At 49.2% G+C, this 19,075-nt stretch overlaps 1 protein-coding gene across 6 annotated transcripts; it reads left to right on the top strand.

Moving 5' to 3' along the window:
• The first annotated feature begins 1,010 nt into the window (after positions 1-1,010).
• Positions 1,011-18,679, top strand: ROGDI (rogdi homolog). 6 transcript variants are annotated; one of them, XR_001873831.1, is made up of 13 exons: positions 1,011-1,080; positions 3,402-3,473; positions 4,750-4,832; positions 6,165-6,219; positions 6,750-6,830; positions 9,206-9,301; positions 10,541-10,639; positions 11,117-11,230; positions 13,060-13,109; positions 13,632-13,758; positions 14,288-15,078; positions 15,645-15,829; positions 17,061-18,679. XR_001873831.1 is itself a non-coding variant. In XM_017808844.1 (11 exons), exons 1-11 carry the CDS (start codon positions 1,039-1,041, stop codon positions 14,327-14,329), a joined length of 861 nt encoding a protein of 286 aa, XP_017664333.1. In that variant the 5' UTR covers positions 1,011-1,038; the 3' UTR covers positions 14,330-15,182. The 6 variants fall into 6 exon arrangements, 1 of the variants encoding a protein (XP_017664333.1); XR_001873829.1 differs by having other exon boundaries at positions 16,998-18,679; XR_001873830.1 differs by having other exon boundaries at positions 15,645-15,833; positions 16,998-18,679.
• The last annotated feature ends 396 nt before the right edge of the window (positions 18,680-19,075 follow it).

Raw genomic sequence — 19,075 nt, 5'->3', positions numbered from 1 at the left:
AGAAACCACAGTGTTCCCGAGAGCACTTTGACAATTGCTGAAGCCTGGAACTGTCAGTGAGGCATTGCAGAGGATGAGTTTGGATTAATTCCAGCCTCCGTGTGCAGAGGGCTCCGTGCAGCTGGGATGAGAGGAGGATGCTTAGTTTTAATGTTCTGGTGTTGATGACAACTTGTGTAAGTGATGGGTTGGGGTATCCATCCTTCTGGCATTTGGGGTTTTTTGAACACTAAGTCTTATGATCAGCCTGGTCCAGCGGAAGGGGCGTGGAACGAGACTAGCGATAAGGTCCCTCAACCCAAACTATTCCATGATTCTATGAACACTAACTCAGCAGTGGGTTGGGCATTCCAAGACACGATCCCTCAAGTGAAGTCTTTGCAAGCTCTGGAATACTGTTTGTGGATAATCGGGCAGCTTTTGCAGTTGGACAGCTGCAGCTGTTCCTGCTGAGGCACGAGAGGCTGGTGCTCACGCCAGTGGGCTCCAGGTACAGGAGTTACAGGTGCCCAAGGAAGCACTCCCTCTAGAGCACTGCCACTAGAAGCAACGCAGAACGTGACAAAGTCGAGAGCTGTGCTTGCAGCAGGAACTGGTGCTGTTGGAAGCCTTCCCTGCTCCGGGAATGAAGGATCATTTCCACGAGGGGCCGATCCGATGAAGGCTCTGTGTGCGTGGCCCCCTCGCTCCCGCTCGAACCCGCCGATCTCACTGCCAGGATAAATATATTTGTGTTGAGAAGAGGCGATGAGACTCGCACGTTTTCACGCATTCCTGAGGATTCTTACGCGCAGCTCGGTTTGATCCCCGCGTTCGGCCGGGGCCGGGGCTGTGAGGGGCCATTGCCGTGAGGCGTCGTGGGCGGGGCCGGGAGGGGCAATGACCGTGAGTGGGAGGGGCCCTGGACGGGATGCTGCCCAATCAGGCTCTGCCGGGCCGTGCCGTCAGCCAATGAAGGAGGGGCGGGGCGGTGCCGCAGCCAATGGCGGCGCCCGGGGCGGAGCCGCGGCCGCCGGGGGCGGTGCGGACGGCGGCGGGATGGCGGCGGCTATGACGAGCACGGCGGAGCGGGCGGTGCTGGTGAGTCAGGCGGGCGCTCGGCGGGGTCGAAGCGAGCGGCAGCGGCCCCGCCCCGGGCACAGCAGCCCTGCCGGGCCCCCGCAGGCCCACTCTGGCTGCTCGGGCGGGGAGCCGCGGTATGGGGTGGAAAGGCCGTCCCTTGTTCCCGCGCCCCGGCCTGGGCCGACCGCCCGGTCCCGACAGCGGGGCAGCTGCCCTGGCTGCAGGCGGTGCCCGCGTTCCGGCCGTGTGGCCGGGCCAGGCTTTCGGGCCTTCCTCCGGCCTCCCCCGGCGGCGGCGCTCGGGTCTCCGTGCCAGTGTGCCCCGGGCGGGACCGCCCTGCTCCCGGCGCACCCCGAGTGTGCACCGTGACCTTGGTGACAGGCCCCGCACATGGCGACGGCCAGAGCCGCCCTGGGGACCTGGTGCAGCAGCGGGGATGGCGCAGAGCAGCCGCCACTGCGGCTTCCCCGGGACAGCGGCTGCGAGGAGGAGCAAGACCTCCGCTCTGGGGAGGCGGTTCAGAGATCCATCGGGCTGAGTGGAAAGCCACGGGGGAAAACAGGTCTTTCTCACGTTAATGTGGTTTGGAAGGTTATGAGCAGCATTCCCAAAAATACAGCTATGTAGTGCACAGACGTGGTGCATGAACTTGACTCAGTCTGAAATTAGTGTGGAGGGGGAGATTTCTTGCTGTGACTAGAGGGGAGAAATATACCAGTGGGATTTTGAAGTAGAAACACCTGCATAGTGCCGGTGGGTGATGGAGGCACTGAAGGAGTCTGCTGCACCCATGGGATCACTCTTTCTTTGGGAATCTGGAGGAGAGCGAGCACTACAGAAAGAGCAGGGAGATCTGTCTTTGTGGTGAACAGTGATAGGACTCGAGGGAATGGCATGGAGTTGTGTCAGGGGAGGTTTTGGCTGGATATTTGAAAAAGGATCTTCACCCAAAGAGTGGTCAGGCACTGGAACAGGCTCCCCTAAGGCAGTGGTCACAGCCCCAGGGCTGACAAAGTCCAAGAAGCATTTGGACAATGCTCTCGGAGACATGGTGGGATTGTTGGCATGTCCTGTGCAGGACCCGCACTTGGACTTGATGGGTCCCTTCCAGCTCAGGACAGTCTGTGATTCCGTGATCAGTATGATTCCCAGAAATCCAGACCAGGATTAAATGGTGGAAGTCAGTGGTCCTGCACCCAGACTTCTTTGAAGGATAACCGGGAGTCCTGCCTGGCTTTGTTGTGTGTGCTGGCTTTGGGTGAATATTTGCTGAAGCAAACTTGGCCTTCTGGGAAAACTCTTGTGTGAGGTGCTGACACATCAATGAGTGGTTATTTTGTGTGCCTCATGGTGAACGGGAGCTGTCTACCAGAGAAACCACAAGCTTAAAGTTCTGAGTTGACCACACCTTGCCCATTTTTCTTTGGGCAATCTGCTCAATTAATTCCCTTTCAAAACTTTCTACATGGAAAATTTCTCTTTTCTTACAGGAGTCTGCTTGCTTTTGTCTCCACTTCTCTGATGATCTGGATGAGATCTCATGGTTTAACAGAAGCATTAGCTGTGCTTTGAGAGTCTGCTTTATACAGCCTTCTCTGTGGCAGCAACTAATGGAGGCCCGAGACAATGAGTCGTCAGATCCAAACTTGTTGGTTACTGAATTTGGCCCAGTGATTGTCTGTGTCTCCCCCACCCCATTTTCAATTTGGCTTGCTGTGCTTTTAGGCTGCTTTTACTTGGGGAAATGCTGGGAGGGAGGGGAGGGCATTTTGGTTTTTATCTTTGTTTCTCACCATCTAATTGGCAACAAATTTGTCTGCAAATTGGCTCAGTTTTGCCTGTGCCAGGAACTGGAAATGGATCTCCCTGGCTTTACCCCAACCCACGAACTTGTTTCCTCCCCCAACCTGTTCAAGAGGGGCAGTGGGGAAGGTTGTGTTGGTGTCTGGCAGCCAGGTCAGCCCATCCCAGCAGCTTAAAAAGATGCTCCAGATTTTGAAGCAGTAGGATTTGTACTTTGCTCTAAAATTTGCATCCCGTGCTGCCTGTTCTTTCATAATTCTGGGATTATTGGTGCAGTGATTTGTGTGAATGCTGCTTTGTTAAACAAAGTCAGGACAAGAATGAGGACAGTTCATTGGACTGGGATAGACAAGTGGAGATGTGGAGACTGAGGTGTTTGAGCAAACCAGGAAGAAATCTTTTTCTTTTCCTCCTTGATTTAAACAGCACAGAAACAGCACCACACTTGGAACTTAAATAATTTTCACATGCGTCTGAGAGATTTACTTCCACTGTTTGACTTCTCATGATTCCACTACTATTTTCCCATGATGTAGGAAGAAGAGTTTAAATGGCTTTTACAAGAAGAGGTCCATGCTGTTTTGAGGCAGCTGCAGGATATTTTGAAGGTGAGGTTCAATTTTGTTAATTTTGTCTGCGTTTTGTGTTGTGGGTTTGTTTGCCCTCCCATGTGGAGGAATGGTCATAGGTTTCCCCTGGAGGAAAAAATTCTTAGTAGAGGCTGTATGGAAACATCCAGCACCCATGTCCAGTGCTGTCCCTAGTGCTTGCTTGCCCTCTGGTTTTGAGGACTCCCGATAGAGCTGATTTCCCCAAGATTACTTCTTTCTTGACTCTCTTTGCTGAGAGCTGCTTTGAAAAGGTAAGTGGAGGCAGCCAGACCTATCTGCCAGGCATTTGCCTGAGAGGTGAATATTTTCTGGAACAGAATCTGGATCTGCCTGTAGCTCCGTCATGTGATGGTGGAAACGAGCGTGATGGCCTTTAGCTGACAGCTGCTACTTGTGCAGTGATTAGTAGCATGCACTCTCCTCGTTCAAAACCGTCCCACCCTCGACATGCTCACTCCTCTGCTGGTACCTGCCCCTTTCAGAGGCCTGATGTGCTCAGCTGAACCAGGTGGGCAGCACCTTTCTCCAGCCTGAGCATGGGCTGCAGCTTTGGCTCTTTCCAAGCAGCCAGAGGGGAATTGGCCGAGGGGGATTGTGTGCATTGACAGTGTACCATGTGCCTGCTGGGTCAGTGTTCAACAGGCCCAACCCCTTAACACTGAGGTTTTGGGGAATTAGTGAGTGATGGAAGAGCAGGGCCAAAAATGTGGAGGTAAGGGGCAGGTGCCAGAGTGCCATGGTGTTGACTCAGAACCCCAGGATGGGAGTCAGTAGCAGGTGACAAAAGCCTGCAGTACCTTTATATGTAATACCTTTTTTTTGAAGAATTTGTCATAGTTTTAAGGGTGAAGTGTGATTACAGGACAGAGATTAAAGCACTGTCACCAGCCAGTATAACCAGTTGGGGGACTGATTTTCACTCCAGACTTCCCTCAGCTGTGATAAGGGGCAGCACCATGGTGGCTGAGGGCATGCAGCGCTGGGCTGTGAGGGGTGCTGCTCCTTCTGTGGGCAGCTTGGGGACCCCTCTGGCACTGCCCAGATCCGGGGTGTGGGATTTCCAAACGTCTTTTGCTGTGGGTTGCACACACTGAGCCTTCTGGACTGTGCTGGTCCTGCAGTAGGATGAAATCCAGGGGCTCTGCTCAGTGGGCTTCAGGAGGCTGGCAGAGGTGAGCACTCACCGTTTGGCCACTTGCTGGTGTCCGTGTTATCTTTGTTCCTGACTCATGGTGCAGATGCTCCAGCACTCACTGTGTCCTCTCTCGGGCAGGAGGCCTCCCACCGTTTTGCTCTGCCCACCAGTGGCTCAGGAGCAGCTGTCAGGCAGGAGAATTTCGTACTGAGCACATCAGGGTAAGTGGTGGTGGTGATCAGTTGGTCATTTCCCTCTACAGCAAACAGGTGCAGATCCTGGAGCATCTGTGGTGAAGGGCTCTGTAGCACCCCTGGAGTAGTGGGCTTTTCTTTAATAGAAGATTTTGCTTTAAGGAAAACAAACAAACAAACTCTCATGGCAGGTGAAGGTAACAGTTGATAGCTGTGTTTGAGGGCTGCCCGAGCCAGCCTTGTGCTGTTTCCTGCTGACACCTGGTATCACTGATTCCTTGCTCCATGCTGGTGTGGGCAGTTTGCCAAGGGGCGTTTTTATGACTCTGGGCACAGGGAGTTGCAGTTACAAGACTCGAATTCTGCTCTTGGCTCGGTTTCTGACTGTGTGGACAAATCTTAACCTTTGCCCTAATCTCCCTAAGACAGTAAATCTCCTTCACACACAGCAAACTGAGGCTTGTGCAGGAGGTGATGCAGACATGCAGTTCTTCTGAAATTGATGTCCAGTTTTTGATCTTCACCATAGCCTTTAGTCTCAATAGCTGCTCTGGCAAAGGTCGCAAGCTTGTCACAAAGCAAGTCCTTAGGAACGGCACAGTGAGCATTGCAAGGGGTGATGCAGTGATTCTGTACTGGGTTTGAAGATTGTCTTCTTCAGATCTTAAAATATTAAGCTTAATCTTAGTTTTCGTTTGTTGTTGTTGCAAGGTGAATCTTGCAAAGTGTTGGTCTAAAGAGTCTCTGTCTAATGTAGTAGAGTGCAAGGTGTGGCCAAACTGAGTTCCTGAAGGCCCAGGTGTTTCAGTCTTCTCCCCTCACTGTTCATTGTAGATGTGAGTCATCTTGCAGGATTTTTCAAAGGGTTTGAGGTGTTTTTTATTTATTTTGGGTTGTGGGGTTTTATTTATTTATCTACGTTTTGTTTATATTAGGTTTTTTCCTTGGGATGAGGTGTGGTTTGTAATTTTCAACTCCTGTATTAACCACCTAACCCTCCAATGTCAGTAATTCATTTATTGTCTTATGCCTGTGCCTGCTGGAGCTGTTTGTAACAACAACCGAACTGTCGAGAGATGATTCATGGGATAAGTATGGGATTAGAAATGAAGGTAATGTTTTAGGCGGGGCAGTTGGGGTGAGGTGGCCAGTAAAGAATATGACAGCAGCTGGCCATAGGCCAAGAGCTGGGGACTTCGAAAGCGCATGTAGTGTTCAGGTACTGGGCAGGAATAGCGTTCAGACCCCGCACAGGAAGAACTGGGCTGGCTACACAGGACTGGGAGGGGCAGGGTCGAGTTGGCAGTCATTAGGTGCCTCTTGTGACTGGTGTTGCCCAGATCTTTCCTCTCATTCCAGCACAGACCAGGTGAAAGGTGTGTTGACACTACAGGGAGACGCCCTATGTCAAGCTGTGAGTACTTGCCATGCTTCTTGCTTTATACTACAAGGGGTGGGTGTCATCCTTATTACCCTTTGATCACCTCAGGGTGGGAGGTCACCCTGGTTATGTGTTGCCAGTGATCAGTGTTCTTTGTCAGTCTTCCCTAATAGGCCTTAAATACTAGATGTTTCAGCAATTGTTGCAGTTTGTCAAGATCCAGCATCTGACATTCCCTCCCACCACCCCCGCACTGTGGTGAATGCTGGAGTCAACTTCCATGGGGATTCCTTGCCTTTACCACCTTTGTTGTGTAGTATCAAATTTCCTTGGGGACTTTCTGAGTTGAGGTCATGTGTCCTGCCTGGATCCCAATTCACTCAATGCCTTTAAACCTATCTTTTGTGTTAACATCACCTTGTGGGAGCACTGAGGTTCTGACCGTGCCATGACTATGGAATGCAGCTTGCCAGGGTGGTCTGGAAGAATGGGGTGGGACTGGCAGCCCCCATGTTTTGCATGCAGGCATTTCTTGCTCTCATGTGTTTATTTCTTTCTTCAAGGATGTTAATCTGAAAATGCCCAGAAACAATCAGCTCCTGCACTTTGCATTCCGGGAAGACAAACAGTGGAAATTGCAGCAGGTACTGTTGGCTTTAGATGCCCACCCGTCTGTAGTGTCTGTGCCCTCTGAGCAGTCGTTGTAGTCCTTTGAGAGAGACTGTTGATGTCCATTTCACATGAGTTTCAGTGGTAGAAGCTCAGGGAGGAAGCAGGTGCAGTTAAATTCAGTTACAGTGCTGGGTGGAAGAGATGGGTTCTGCTCATTCTTGACACACCAGCAATCTGAAGGCTGTCTGCATAGCAGTCATGATCCTTTAAAAGAGTGCCCAAGGTGCCTATGCAGGACTGTCCTGTGTCTGCCTATGACACCCAGGCTAGCAGGGCAAAGAGCAGCTTCAGGGGCCTCAAGTAGCTTGCTGTTATTCTCTTATGGATACATTTGTTTACACTGAGGACATCATTGTGCTCCTGTAGCATGTCTGAGTTCCCTCAGGTAAGGAGTTAAAAGAACGCAGCTATCCAGAACTGGAATCTCTTTCCCACCATTTTGCTGGGAGCTACCTGATTTCAGGACCTGAACTAGTGCCTGATTCTGAGGAGGTGGTTTACTACAGTTACTTTGTCAAAGCTGAGTAGGTTGGAGGAAGATGTATTCCTTGTGCTTCCCCTTGCCATGGCTCAGATTTTTCTAGGTGATGAGTGCATTTGGCATTGAGTGCCATTCCCAACAGCTGCTTTGGCAGCAAAGTGAAAGCTCTACCTGATAACTTTGTAGAAATCTAGAAAATTGTGTACTTGCGATGTTAATGCCAAACTCAACTCGATTTGTTTATGCCTTGCAACAAGGCAAGGAAGTTTTTCTGACAGCACTCAGCAGTGCATCCTGTTTTGTGGCTGTTTTGTACTGCTGCCTGGTTAATAGGCTTCTACTGGCTTTTGTGGAAAACACCTTCCTTTATTTACTTGCAAGCATTTTGTGTTGTAATGTTGTTCAGATGTGGAGCGTGAGTGCCTCAAGGGCTGTGTGCAAAAGCATTTAAAGTGATTATGTGGTGATCTTTCGCCTCTGAATTAAAAATGAGCATCTCAAAGATCGTATCTTCCCTTAGTGAGTGGTGCCATTTGGAGTTTTGTTTGTCTGTGCAAAGTGAAGTCATTGGTAAGAATTGTAGTATAGTCATGTTTTTGAGGAACACAAGTGCAGGCACACAAGTTTTGAGGAACTTGATTAGAAAACAGCAAAAACAAGGGGGAATATGAATGAAGCAAATCATTATGACAGCAGGATTGGCATTGCTTGGTTGGGTAATGCTGCCAGGAACCATTCAACTTGCTCAGAAACATCTAGGAGGTGTAAAGGCTGAAGGGGGTGATGTTTGGAAATGCCTAAGTACCTGCAGAGTCTCTCTGCAGTTTGACAGTGAACTTACCATCTCTCTCTTCCCTCTGTAGCCTCCCATACCTGTGCTTTCTAAGAGCAGAGCTGTTCTGTGATCCTTGAGTTCTGCATGAGAAGGAACCAGTGTCCAGATCTATGCCAGGGAGGCCTCTACAAGGCTGTCCTGGGATCTAGGATTGCTGGAGGGCAGTGTAGATCTATCAAACTACAAATACCCCAAGCTGTGTTGTCTGTCTCCCAGCAGACATTTCTCATACAAGCTTTCAGGCGTCTCACTTCCATTTATTGCACCCTCTCATTTACTCCTTGTTGTTTTTTTTTCTTTTTTCAATTTTCTGGTTGCTGCCTGAAGCTGAACACCAGTCACTTTCTGCCCGGGCCATTGTCTTCCTCTAGTTTGTCCTTGCTCCCATGAAAGCACTGGGATACACCTATGATACCTTGCTTTGGTAATTGTGTTCCTCTTGCTTGAGAGGAACTTGAGCCAGCTGTGTCTTGAGTCTGTTCCAGTCCCACACAATGGCACAGCTTCTTGATGCTGGAGATAACTCTCAATCCCAACAATTTTAGTTTAGAAGGACTCTGGGATACTGCCAGAGACGCTGCATTAGAAATCATCAATGTAATCAATGCCATTGGTTTTAGCTTTGATTGGTTGGTTTTAGCTAAGGAAGAAATCATTGTTCAGTGGCGCTTGAGATGACCGCTGTATTCCATCAGCAGTGAGAATTCCTACCTGAGCAGTCATGGTCAGAGTGCTCCCAGGAAAAGAGTGGCTGATGTCACTGTTCCTTCATGGCAGCAGCAATATTTCTGTTGACAACCCAGGTTGTAGCTGTCAGACGGTTTTGCATCTCCAGTCCCTGAGAGAAGAACCCAATAATGCATCTGGGCAGCAGTGGTTAGGTTTGTGTTAGTGTCTGGCGTTCAGACGTGGCATTAGCATATGAGAAGACACCGTTTTCTGAAGGCCAGTGAGATAATGGGGATCACCTCTACTTGCCACCATGTATTAGAGAGTGTTTTTTTCATAGGGCTACCATTGTACCTTTGCAGATCCAGGATGCCAGAAACCATGTGAACCAAGCCATTTACCTGCTTATGAACCGAGATGTGAACTACCAGTTCAAAACAGGCTCGGAGGTGCTCAAGGTGAGGAGAAAGCCCTTGCTGCTTGGGTAGGAACATGCATTTTTCCTCCCTCCATTTGTTGTTTTAAACACAGTTAATGCACACTGCTGTCTGAGTCTCTTAATGGAAATGGACTTTGCAGTTGTACCTGGGTCAAGGAGTGTCCATGTGACCTTGTATTTGATATGAATCTGTACCAGTTTGGCATCAGTAATCTGAGCAGTTGGTGCCCTGTTGCACACCAGTGATAATCTGGGAGGATCTTCCTTGATCTTCGATGGATGATGTGGTTACAGTTCTCTGTTGATCAGTGCTGCTGGCAAGAGCAGCAGTGAGGCAGCCATCAGCAAAGAGAAGATGACAGTACTTGTGATTTACTGAGGATTTGAAAGTGACTTCTCACTTGCCAGTAGTAGCTGCTGGGGTCTGATAGAGCAGCTGCTGCATGGCAGTGAAGCCCAACCCTCTGGTTGGAAGTGCTCTCTGAAGGCACCAGAGTTTCAGCTTGCTCATTGCAATCCATCACAACATCAAACATGAGAAAACTAGATCTTTTTTAGTTTCCACATGGGCAAGGGCTGCTCATAGGGAGAAGTTCAGGTAATAAAACTATTTTCTTTTTAATTTCAGGTGGAAGTAGGGAGAGGAATTAGTCATAATATAAAATGCCTTCATCTTAGCAATCATGAGCTCTATTACAGACCTATGTTGCTTCCCCGTTTTTTTCTGGAAAAGAAAGTCTGCCTGAATAGAGCCTTTGAACTGTGGTTTCTGGCAGGGTTGGCCTCACAATGAGCTGGTTCTTCTTTCTAGTTCCCTCGGTCATAGCTGGTTATGGAGGGGGGGAGCCCATTCAGCAGTTGTACCTGTGATGTGGGAATGGGGAGAACGAGAAAGCAGTGTTTTTTTCCTTAATGCCCCCTCCTCTGAAGAGATGATGATGATGAGTTTGTCGATGCTTCTGTGGCATCAGTAATTGAGCTCATGTTCTCTTGGTATTCTTGTAATGAATAGCTGTTTTCTTGTCAGTCCCTGGTATTGAACACTCCTGGCTCATCTCACGAGTGTCTGATTGTGGTAACAGTTAAACAGCATTTCTGTGGCAGCCACCCCTACCCAATACATCCCTGAATTCCTGGAAGGGTTAGGGGGGTGATTGTGGTTGTTGTAACACTTGCAGAAGGCTGTAGGATTCTGCAGCATGCTGTCCAGAGCTGTTTGGGGATCACACTCAGCAGTGTTCTGTATGTTATCTTGTAGCTTATGGATGCTGTGATGTTGCAGCTCTCCAGAGCCCGAAATCGGCTGACCACTCCAGCTACCCTAACACTACCAGAAATTGCCTCTAGCGGTCTCACAGTAAGTATATGCTGGTCTAGACCTCCATATAGGTCTGGCAGCATGCAACAGTTTGGATGTTGGGCAGCATCCTGGTGGAAGTGGGTTTCTGAAGTGTCTCTTGAGGCAGGGATGAAGCAAGTGCAAACCCTGAGTGGTTTTGGCTGCTCTGTATCTTCTTGTGGGAGTGGCAGATGACTTACTCTCTGAGAATCAGTCCTCATGCCTAAGTTCTGTTCTCTGCTCAGGAGTCATGTCTAGGGATGATTTGCCCTTGTGAACACTGCTCCATCCTCTCTTTTCACTGTCATGCACATACCATTTGATCAAGGGCAGTGAGAGAAACAACCGTTGCCTGCAGCTGCTCAGTCTTTGTTTCTCTCCTAATGTCTCTCTTGCCATTGTAACTGTAGTGTGGCTTAGGAAAAGGGAGTGATTTCCCAGCATTAGAAATGATGGTCCTTTCACTGACAAAGAAACTACTTATTTTCTCACCAGAAAATGTTCACCCCTGTGCTGCCTCCAGACATCCTTGTGAATTTCTATATTAATCTGAACAAGCTGTGCCTCACTGTCTACCAGCTCCATGTGCTGCAGCCCAGCACAACCAAGGTGATGTCTGCTATTTCCTGAGTCTTGTTTAGTTCCCTCTCCCTGCATCCCACTGCAGGGAGGAGATCACACCGCTACCTGGTACAATGTTATGGGCATAAGATAAGGCAGAAATGACAGTAACTGGTGCTAAGTGTCTGTGTTTAGGTCTGCTGCACACAGAGCACTGTCTCTAAATCTAATTTGGGGCATGGCTACTTAGCCCAGAAGAACATACCAGTGCTCTGGAGAAAGCCAGTAACTATTTATCACTAAGTACTTACAATATAGTTTGATAATTTTGCGTAATTTTGGGAGGGCATAATTATATTAATCCAGTTTACATCAAAGTAGCATCTTGCGTTTCCTGAATGGAGTTTTGATGGATACTTTTCTCCTTTACCTGTTGCATGGATCAGTTTGATGTAGTGGGTTGACCCTGGCTGGATGTCAGGACCCACCAAAGCTGCTCTGTCACTCCCCTCTGCAACCAGACAGGGGGGAGAAAATATAACAGTTCATGAGCTGACATAAGGTCCGGGAGAGATCACTCACCAAATACAGTCACAGGCAAAGCAGACTCGAATTGGGGATATTAATTGAATTTATTACTAACAAGATCAGAGCAGGATAACGAGAAATAAGATAAATCTGAAAAACACCTTTCCCTCACCCCTTCCTCCTTCCCAGGCTCTCCCTCCTCCCTCCAGTAGTGGAGGGAGATGGGAATGGGGATCATGGTCAGTTCATCCATCACACGTTGTTCCTGCCACTGCTCAAGGAGAGGATTCCTTCCCCTGCTCCAGTGTGGGGTCCCTCCCACAGGAGACAGTCCTCCATGGACTTCTCCAGCATAAGTCCATCCCACAGGCAGCGGTTTTCCACAAACTGCTGCAGCATGGGTCACTCTTCCCCAGGGTGCAGCCCTTCAGGCACAGACTGCTCCAGTGTGGGTCCCCCAAAGGGTCACAAATCCTAACAGGAAACCTGCTCCCAGGGCTCCTCTCCTCCTCTTACTCTGCAGGTCCCTGCCAGGATCCTGCTCCAGCATGGGTTTCCCATGGGTTCACAACCCTCTCTTGAGCATCCACCTGCTCCAGTGTGGGTCTCCTTCCTGGGCTGCAGGTGGATCTTTGCACCCCTCTGGCCCTCCATGGGCTGGAGGGGCACAGCTGCCTCATCAGGGGCTTCCCCACGGAATCTCAGGGGAATGTCTGCTCCAGCATCTGGAGCACCTCCTGCCCCTTCCTTCTGCACTGCCCTGGTGGTCTGCAGAGCTGTTCCTCTCACATATTCTCCCTCTGCACAATAACTTTTCTTTATTTTCCTTTTTAAATAGCTTATCCCCAAGGAGTCACTGCCATCTCTGATGGACCAGCGGCAGGTCCATCCCGGAGCGGGCTTGAGTTGGCTCTGGCGGACGTGGGGGAAGCTTCTGGCAGCTGCTCACAGAATTCACCCCTGTAGCCCCCCCACGACCAAAAGCTGGCCACGCAAACCCAATACACCTGTAAAAACATCATTAAACTCTTAAACTTTATGAAATGCAGTGCTTCCATAAGGAAGATTTCCCTAAAAGTCTATGTTATGTTTTTCTTCTTGTCCTTCTTATCTTATTTTTGTAGTGCTAATATTTGGAGCTAAATTGAACTCCACCACTGTGTAGGATATTTTTAATGAAGGAGGAGAAAGGGATCTGAAAACATGGATTACATATGGATGGAGTATCCAGGCAAATAGAGTGTGGGCATTTCTAGGTGTCAGGCTACTGAAAGTGCAAACCTGAAATGCCTTTCTTCTAAGTGGTTTGTTTACTGCATCAAAATCCTAATGAACTTTTCCTTCTCTAGAACTTCAAGCCTGCTGGAGGGTCCATTTTACACAACCCTGGGGCCATGTTGTAAGTACAGTCACTACAGGGGTAGTGTACCTGGGTAACAGGTGTAGGTGTGTGCTGAGGGTGAGATCCAAATAGCTGTGTGCAGTTTTCATTGTAGCATCTGTGAAGCAGAGAAGCTGGACTGAGTCACTTGCTGTGCCTGTGAATGTTCTGTTTTGTCTCTTTAACGACTTGTCCATAAAGGCCCAAAGATGTGAATTTCTAGGATCCAGCCCATCCATACAGTGCCATGAGTTTAGTTAGAATAAGAGTTTTCAACCAAAATGAGCGTTCGGTTATTGGTGTTGCCATTGTCATTTCCTGCTTCTGTGTCTCTCTGGAATGTTAAGAAATTCTGCCTTCACCCTTTAGCTTAACTCTAAATCTGGTCAGAGGTGGACTGAGTCTTTGCATTCTCGTAACTTTGCCAGATGCTGATTTAAATGTGGTAGAAGTCATCAGTCTCTCCTGTGGGAATGGAGGACAGTGGAGTTGTGCTCTGTGCCATTGTGTGTGAAGCTGTGCTCTTCTTCCCCTCTCCAGTGAGTTTGGCAGCCAGCGGTATGAAGTCAGCCATGTCCATAAAGTGGAATGTGTTGTCCCGTGGTTAAATGATGCCCTTGTGTTCTTCACAGTTTCACTGCAGCTTTGCCAGCAACTGAAGGACAAGGTAATGGGCTTGGAGAAGGGGCTTTGGTTTTGACTCTGGATTTTGAGAGGACCTTAGATCTGATGCGATGTTATTTTGTACAACTTGCTGAAAACAAGGGATGAATCAGTGCTCTGGAGCCAGGGAGCTGACTGGCACTGCCTAGCTGACAGCCATAAGTATAGTGGTGTGGCAAATGTCTGCTGAGCTAGTGACTAGATGGAAAGGAGCAAGTAGACACTTTTGTGTTCTCAGTCATGAGCTGGATGACAGGAAACACCAGGGTGCTGGAGGGGAGCATGGAGACCTCAGCAACCTAGATTCCAGTAGAGCAATGCTCAGTTCCAGCTCTGCAGCTGGCCTGGCTGCCACCTTGAGCAAATAACTTTGTGCTCCAAGTACCTTCAGTGACAGCAGCAGCAAACCTGCCCATCAGCAGCGCACTGCTGAAGTGTGTAATGCTGTGAAGCTCAGACCTCATTATTATGTGCTCTTTCCTCCGTGGTCCAAGGGGTACAGGAACTTACCTGCTTTTCTTCTTGCTTTTCAGATCTCCGTTTTCTCCAGTTACTGGAACTACAGGCCATATTAACTCTCTGTGGAATAGTTTAAGCCCTTACAGTACTTCCAGTGTCTCTCTCTTTGTTTTCTCATCCCATCTGAGTCTAGGTCAGCCTGAGGAATGTTGGAGTTCACTGCCAGATGCCCTCCAAAGGGCAGGGTCAGTGTACCCAGAGACACAGCTTTAGTAGCCTTGTCTGGGACTGCTGCATAAGCAGGTCACAAAGCAGTGCTGGGTGATTGGAGCTTCCACCTGTCCCTGTCCTCTTGTGCATTGTGTGGCTCACATTTCCCAAGCTCCTGATGACTTACACGGGTCTGTTACAAGGGATGAGGGCTCTGGACCACCCTCATTAACTGGATCTGTACACAGTGCTGTAACTTAACTCCTGGACTGGGGGGTGGCTGGGAAGAGGGGAAGGGTAATTTAACACACCTCATAAAAGGTAGGGCATGTTGCTCCACGTAGTGAAGTACTTTGCTGTGATCTGCTCCAGCCGTAGTTATCACTAACCCTGAGCGACTCCCTCTCCTGCCTGTTCTGTCCATCCCCATGTTACTGATTCGCCTTTGAGGATGCTCTTACTTGCTGATGTTTGAACTCTTTGGTTTTTTTTCTTTTTTTCCCTGGCATCAATGTGATTTTTTTTTTCCCTAAGCCCTAGTTGGGCTCATTGGTCTTTTCCAGGTTTAGTATCTTGTTTTCGCTGCTAGCCTTTGGAGTTGCCTTGGTACCTTGAGCACAGCTGTTCAGTCCCTCATCCTGTCATTAAATACAAAGTGAGTACCACACTGCTACACTGATTTGCTGCCTATGGATGCTACAGTGTGTAACTCATCCCTTTAGCCATTGATAGCTGAAATAAAGACCCTCAGACCTGCAATGCTCCTTTGGGCTGTGAAAGAATTAGTATCTGAGATTGTGTGCTCTCTCACAAGTGAGTGACTGTTCTTGGTTATGCATGCTGCGTTTCCTTTTGCCTTACTGGGAGGACGGTAGTGGTCTCTGGGGCACAGCTGGGCAGCTCTTCAAAGGCTGGGCCTGGTTTAAATGGCCTCAGCCCAGTGCTATCTGACACCCAAGTCCTACTTGAAGTAGTTTTCCAAACTTGTCTTGAAGAGGCCACAGTTACTGAGCCTGGGTTGGGTTGGCTCATGGAGCTGGCTGGGAAGTGATGAGAAGCATCACCTGTCTCCTGGTAGGCTCCAGCTAGCTGTTTCCAGACTGTTTCTGGTGGCTTCCCTCACTGGAATACCTTGCCCAGGATCCTACATGTGTGCTGAGGTGAGCACTGCAGGCTCACCATTTTTCCTAGAAAACAGCAAGCTTGATTGTCCACTGACAGCTTGGTTGTTTTCCAAGTGCCATCCAGAGCTCTATGTTCAAAGAAATCACAGAATGGTTGAGGCTGGAAGGGGGATCTCTAGGTCTATCCGGTCCAAATCTCCTCTCAAGAAGGGCTGTCCAAACCTTGTCTCCCAGTACCGTGTTCAGAGGGGTTTTGAATCACTCCAAGGGTGGAGACTAGAGGTTGGTGTGTTGCTTTCATTTTTATTTGTCCTGCATAGACCTTTGCTCTGGGCATGTGACCTGTCTTGTCGGTGCCCTTCCTTCCTGCCCCTTTGTGAGATCCCTGGGTGTGGCATTTATTAATATAATAAACTCACACGACTCGGTTGGTTGGGGGTCCAAACAACCAAATCCGTTTATTGGAAGCAAACAGCATCTTTTATATGCTTTTTAAAACAACATGTGATTCTCTTAACCAATTACCATGGGGCACCCCAGTGCCTATGTGCAGGAGTACAATTGGGACTTCATCTCCCAAGACGCTCCTTCCAGTATCCCTAAAACATGCCCTTGCACCCGGGATTCTGTGTAGGTTAGTGCCAGCCTTGTGCTGCTGCAGCCTCCTTCTCTGGGGACTTGACACTTGTTGCTGTGCTTGGCCTAATGCATGCTGATGTCACAGGTTGCAGGCCATAACAGAGCCTACACATGAGCATCAGCCTGTGACTGATGAATGTGTGTGAATGAATGTGGAAGGTAGAGAGGCCTGAATGGGCTGATGCAATAGCAGACTTGTTACTGATTCCAGTCAGTTAGCCTTATGACTAGTTGCGGCCATGACCCTGGGTGTGCATTTACCAACCCTTGCTCTGATCCAGACCATTTTCTGCTTAGAAAGTGATTGTGCATGTGTGGAGCTGCTCACCATTAACAGTCTCTCAAAGGAGAATGTTTTTATGGTTAATAAGCTCTCTGGTTATTAACTGTGTATGGTCTTTTTTAGCCCTCCCTGTGTGCAGAGTGAGCTCCTTTTTTAATTCACACTAGTGCGTGCGGTTCAATCAATATTGTCACAGAGGCCAACTCAGCTTCCTGCTGGTGGGGGTAGAATATGCAACCAAATGCGTGTTGTTTTCTTCTGATGAGAAAAGTCTTCCTCGGTTCTGGAAGGCAGGAGTGTGCAGAATGGAATGCCAGTCCTGATTCCAGCTCTGATGTGCGAGGGCAGTGCAGGGAGGACTGCTGGAGACTGCTTGAGTTGCTGGGATCAGAGCAGCTGCCTGCCCAGCCCAGCTCCAAGGGAAGTCATCTGGCACATGCCTCGTGCTGAGCTCTGTGCTCACCCATGAAGGTGGCAAAAGCAGCAATGTCCCGCTTAATCTCAAAGAATCTTTTTCTTGCCCGCCAGCTCAGGAAGGTGTAGATCTCACTTTCCAGGACTGGGCTTTGGCTCGGCTCCATTTCTGCTCAGAGCTTCTCGGGGGTGGGGGAGACCTGGGGACCTGCTGGGCAGTGAGACAGCCCCTGTGAGCCGGGAGGACTGGAAGAGATGCAGCTACACGCTGCCAGTCCCTCGCTGGAGGATGCAGGCCATCACCTGAGTCAGGTGAGCCTTGTAACCCTGCCACTGAACCGAGGCTTGGGCATGGCCGTGCGCGGTGGGAAGGCTGTTCCCGAGCTTAGAGCAGGAGTGGAGTGAGATGACTCCTGTCAGGAGGGATGGAATCCCCAGTAGCCGACCCACAGTGTCCAAAAAGAGGAGTGAATGGTCTTGTGTGAAGGGAAGGGACTCAGAAGGCAGGAAGTGACAGAAGCACAGGGCACACTGCTTTCGTTGTCTCCACCGAGTGACATGGAGCAACACAACCGAACAGAAACGGAAGACTGAACATTGGTTTTCCACAAGTTGTTAATGCCAACAGTTAAAAAATGAGCAGCAGTATCAGCTTGAGGCAAATCATTTAACTGTCACATTGTAAATGACCCTACTCTTTTCTGAACTGTGATTATTTTTTAAACTGCTAGTCCTGAGAGGAGGAGGGAGTTGGACTCGATGGTACTTATGGGTCCCTTTCAGCTTTTGAGATATTCTGTGCAGTTCAGGGATGCTTCGTCTCACAGGCTGTGTGCGGAGCAGCCTTGCCATCCTGTGTGGGTCCTGTGAGGATGTCTCACCAGTGGCCTGACTCGGTTTCCCTGTATATGGGTGTACCTTATTTGCTTTTCCTTTGTCATGTTGAATTCATGTCTACCTGAAGGAATCATAGCTGCACCCACACTTCCTGTGTAGGGGTGTCTATGTGTATATGCCGAGGGGCAGCAAGTCCTCGATCTTCAGGTTCTCATGGTTTTTGACCAGGCATGGGATCTTAAAGGAGAGCTTTCAAGAAGCAGCTGCAGTGGTGGATAACCCCTCTGCCCAGGTGGGTCCCCAGGTGCCAGCCAAGGAACTGGGCACCAACTGCAGAGCTTACCTTATCCCTGACCCATTGGCAAACCAGCCTCTCTCCTGCTGTCTTCTACCGGTGCTGGCGAAGATTCTATGGGGTGGGGCAGGATGAGAGGGTCAGGGTCTCTAGAACGCACCTATTGTAAGTCTGTCCCCACTCCTGGTCCGATTGTGGGTAGCCCTTTCCAGGCATCTGGGCACATAAAGCAGCTCCCAGGGACAGGCTTTTCTAACGTGATGTGCTGGTTTTAAAACTCAGTGGGAAAACCAAGCCCGCTCAAATTGCCCCATTGACAGTGGAGGAAAGAATACTAGGAGAGGAGTCACAATTTACTAAAGAAATTGCAATATACACAACAACAATAGTAAGAGATTATGCAAAAGAGGGAACCACAAAGGCAAGATGTTGCCTAGCCCCCCTAGAACAAGGTGGTGACTGTTCCCATGCAGCAACACCACATGGCCCCCTGGGAACAAAGGCAAGATGGCAAAGAGGCTCTCCTGGCTTAAACTTCACCCCCTTCCCCTGCCTAGGAACAATGAAAAACCAAATGGGGACAACCCAAAACCTGGAGAGCTGATTCGTTTGAATTGGGGGGTTTACTACCAAAATGCTGACCCCGGTGGTGGCAGTGGGGACTGGGTACACAGGGTGGCTGACCCTGCTCCTTCCTGGAGAGAGCAAGGCAAAAATGTTGATTTCCGGGTTCTGGTGGCTGCCTTAGGTTTTTTTTCCCCTGCCAAAAACTACACCCCAGCAGCGATGTGGGTGGTATCGAATATTCAGCACTAAAGCTCAACCCCCTTGCTTTGTAACCATAACATTATCCATCCCTTATTCTATACTATTTATGCCATGCCCAGATTTACACCTTTCAACTATATACATAGATATATACACCTATAACTGTGCACAAGCTTGGGTATTATTTCACTAGTCCCTGATCATCCCCCCAAGACGTTTGTTGAGTTCATTTAGTCCATGGCTGGTATAACTGGAGCAGCTGAAGATGGATGGATGGAACATTCCTCAGGAA

Source organism: Lepidothrix coronata, unplaced genomic scaffold, assembly GCF_001604755.1.
Source record: "Lepidothrix coronata isolate B3197 unplaced genomic scaffold, Lepidothrix_coronata-1.0 Scaffold24, whole genome shotgun sequence".
NCBI classification, from domain to species: domain Eukaryota; kingdom Metazoa; phylum Chordata; class Aves; order Passeriformes; family Pipridae; genus Lepidothrix; species Lepidothrix coronata.
Note: the sequence above shows the minus strand (reverse complement) of the source record. Positions and strands in the feature narration are given on the sequence as shown.

Bases quoted from the DNA above. Each gene is read 5' to 3' on its own strand.
- ROGDI (XM_017808844.1), top strand. From the start codon at position 1,039: ATGGCGGCGGCTATGACGAGCACGGCGGAGCGGGCGGTGCTG. The intron at 9,302-10,540 runs GTGAGGAGAAAG...GTTATCTTGTAG, and splicing joins CAGGCTCGGAGGTGCTCAAG to CTTATGGATGCTGTGATGTT. The intron at 10,640-11,116 runs GTAAGTATATGC...TTTTCTCACCAG, and splicing joins TTGCCTCTAGCGGTCTCACA to AAAATGTTCACCCCTGTGCT.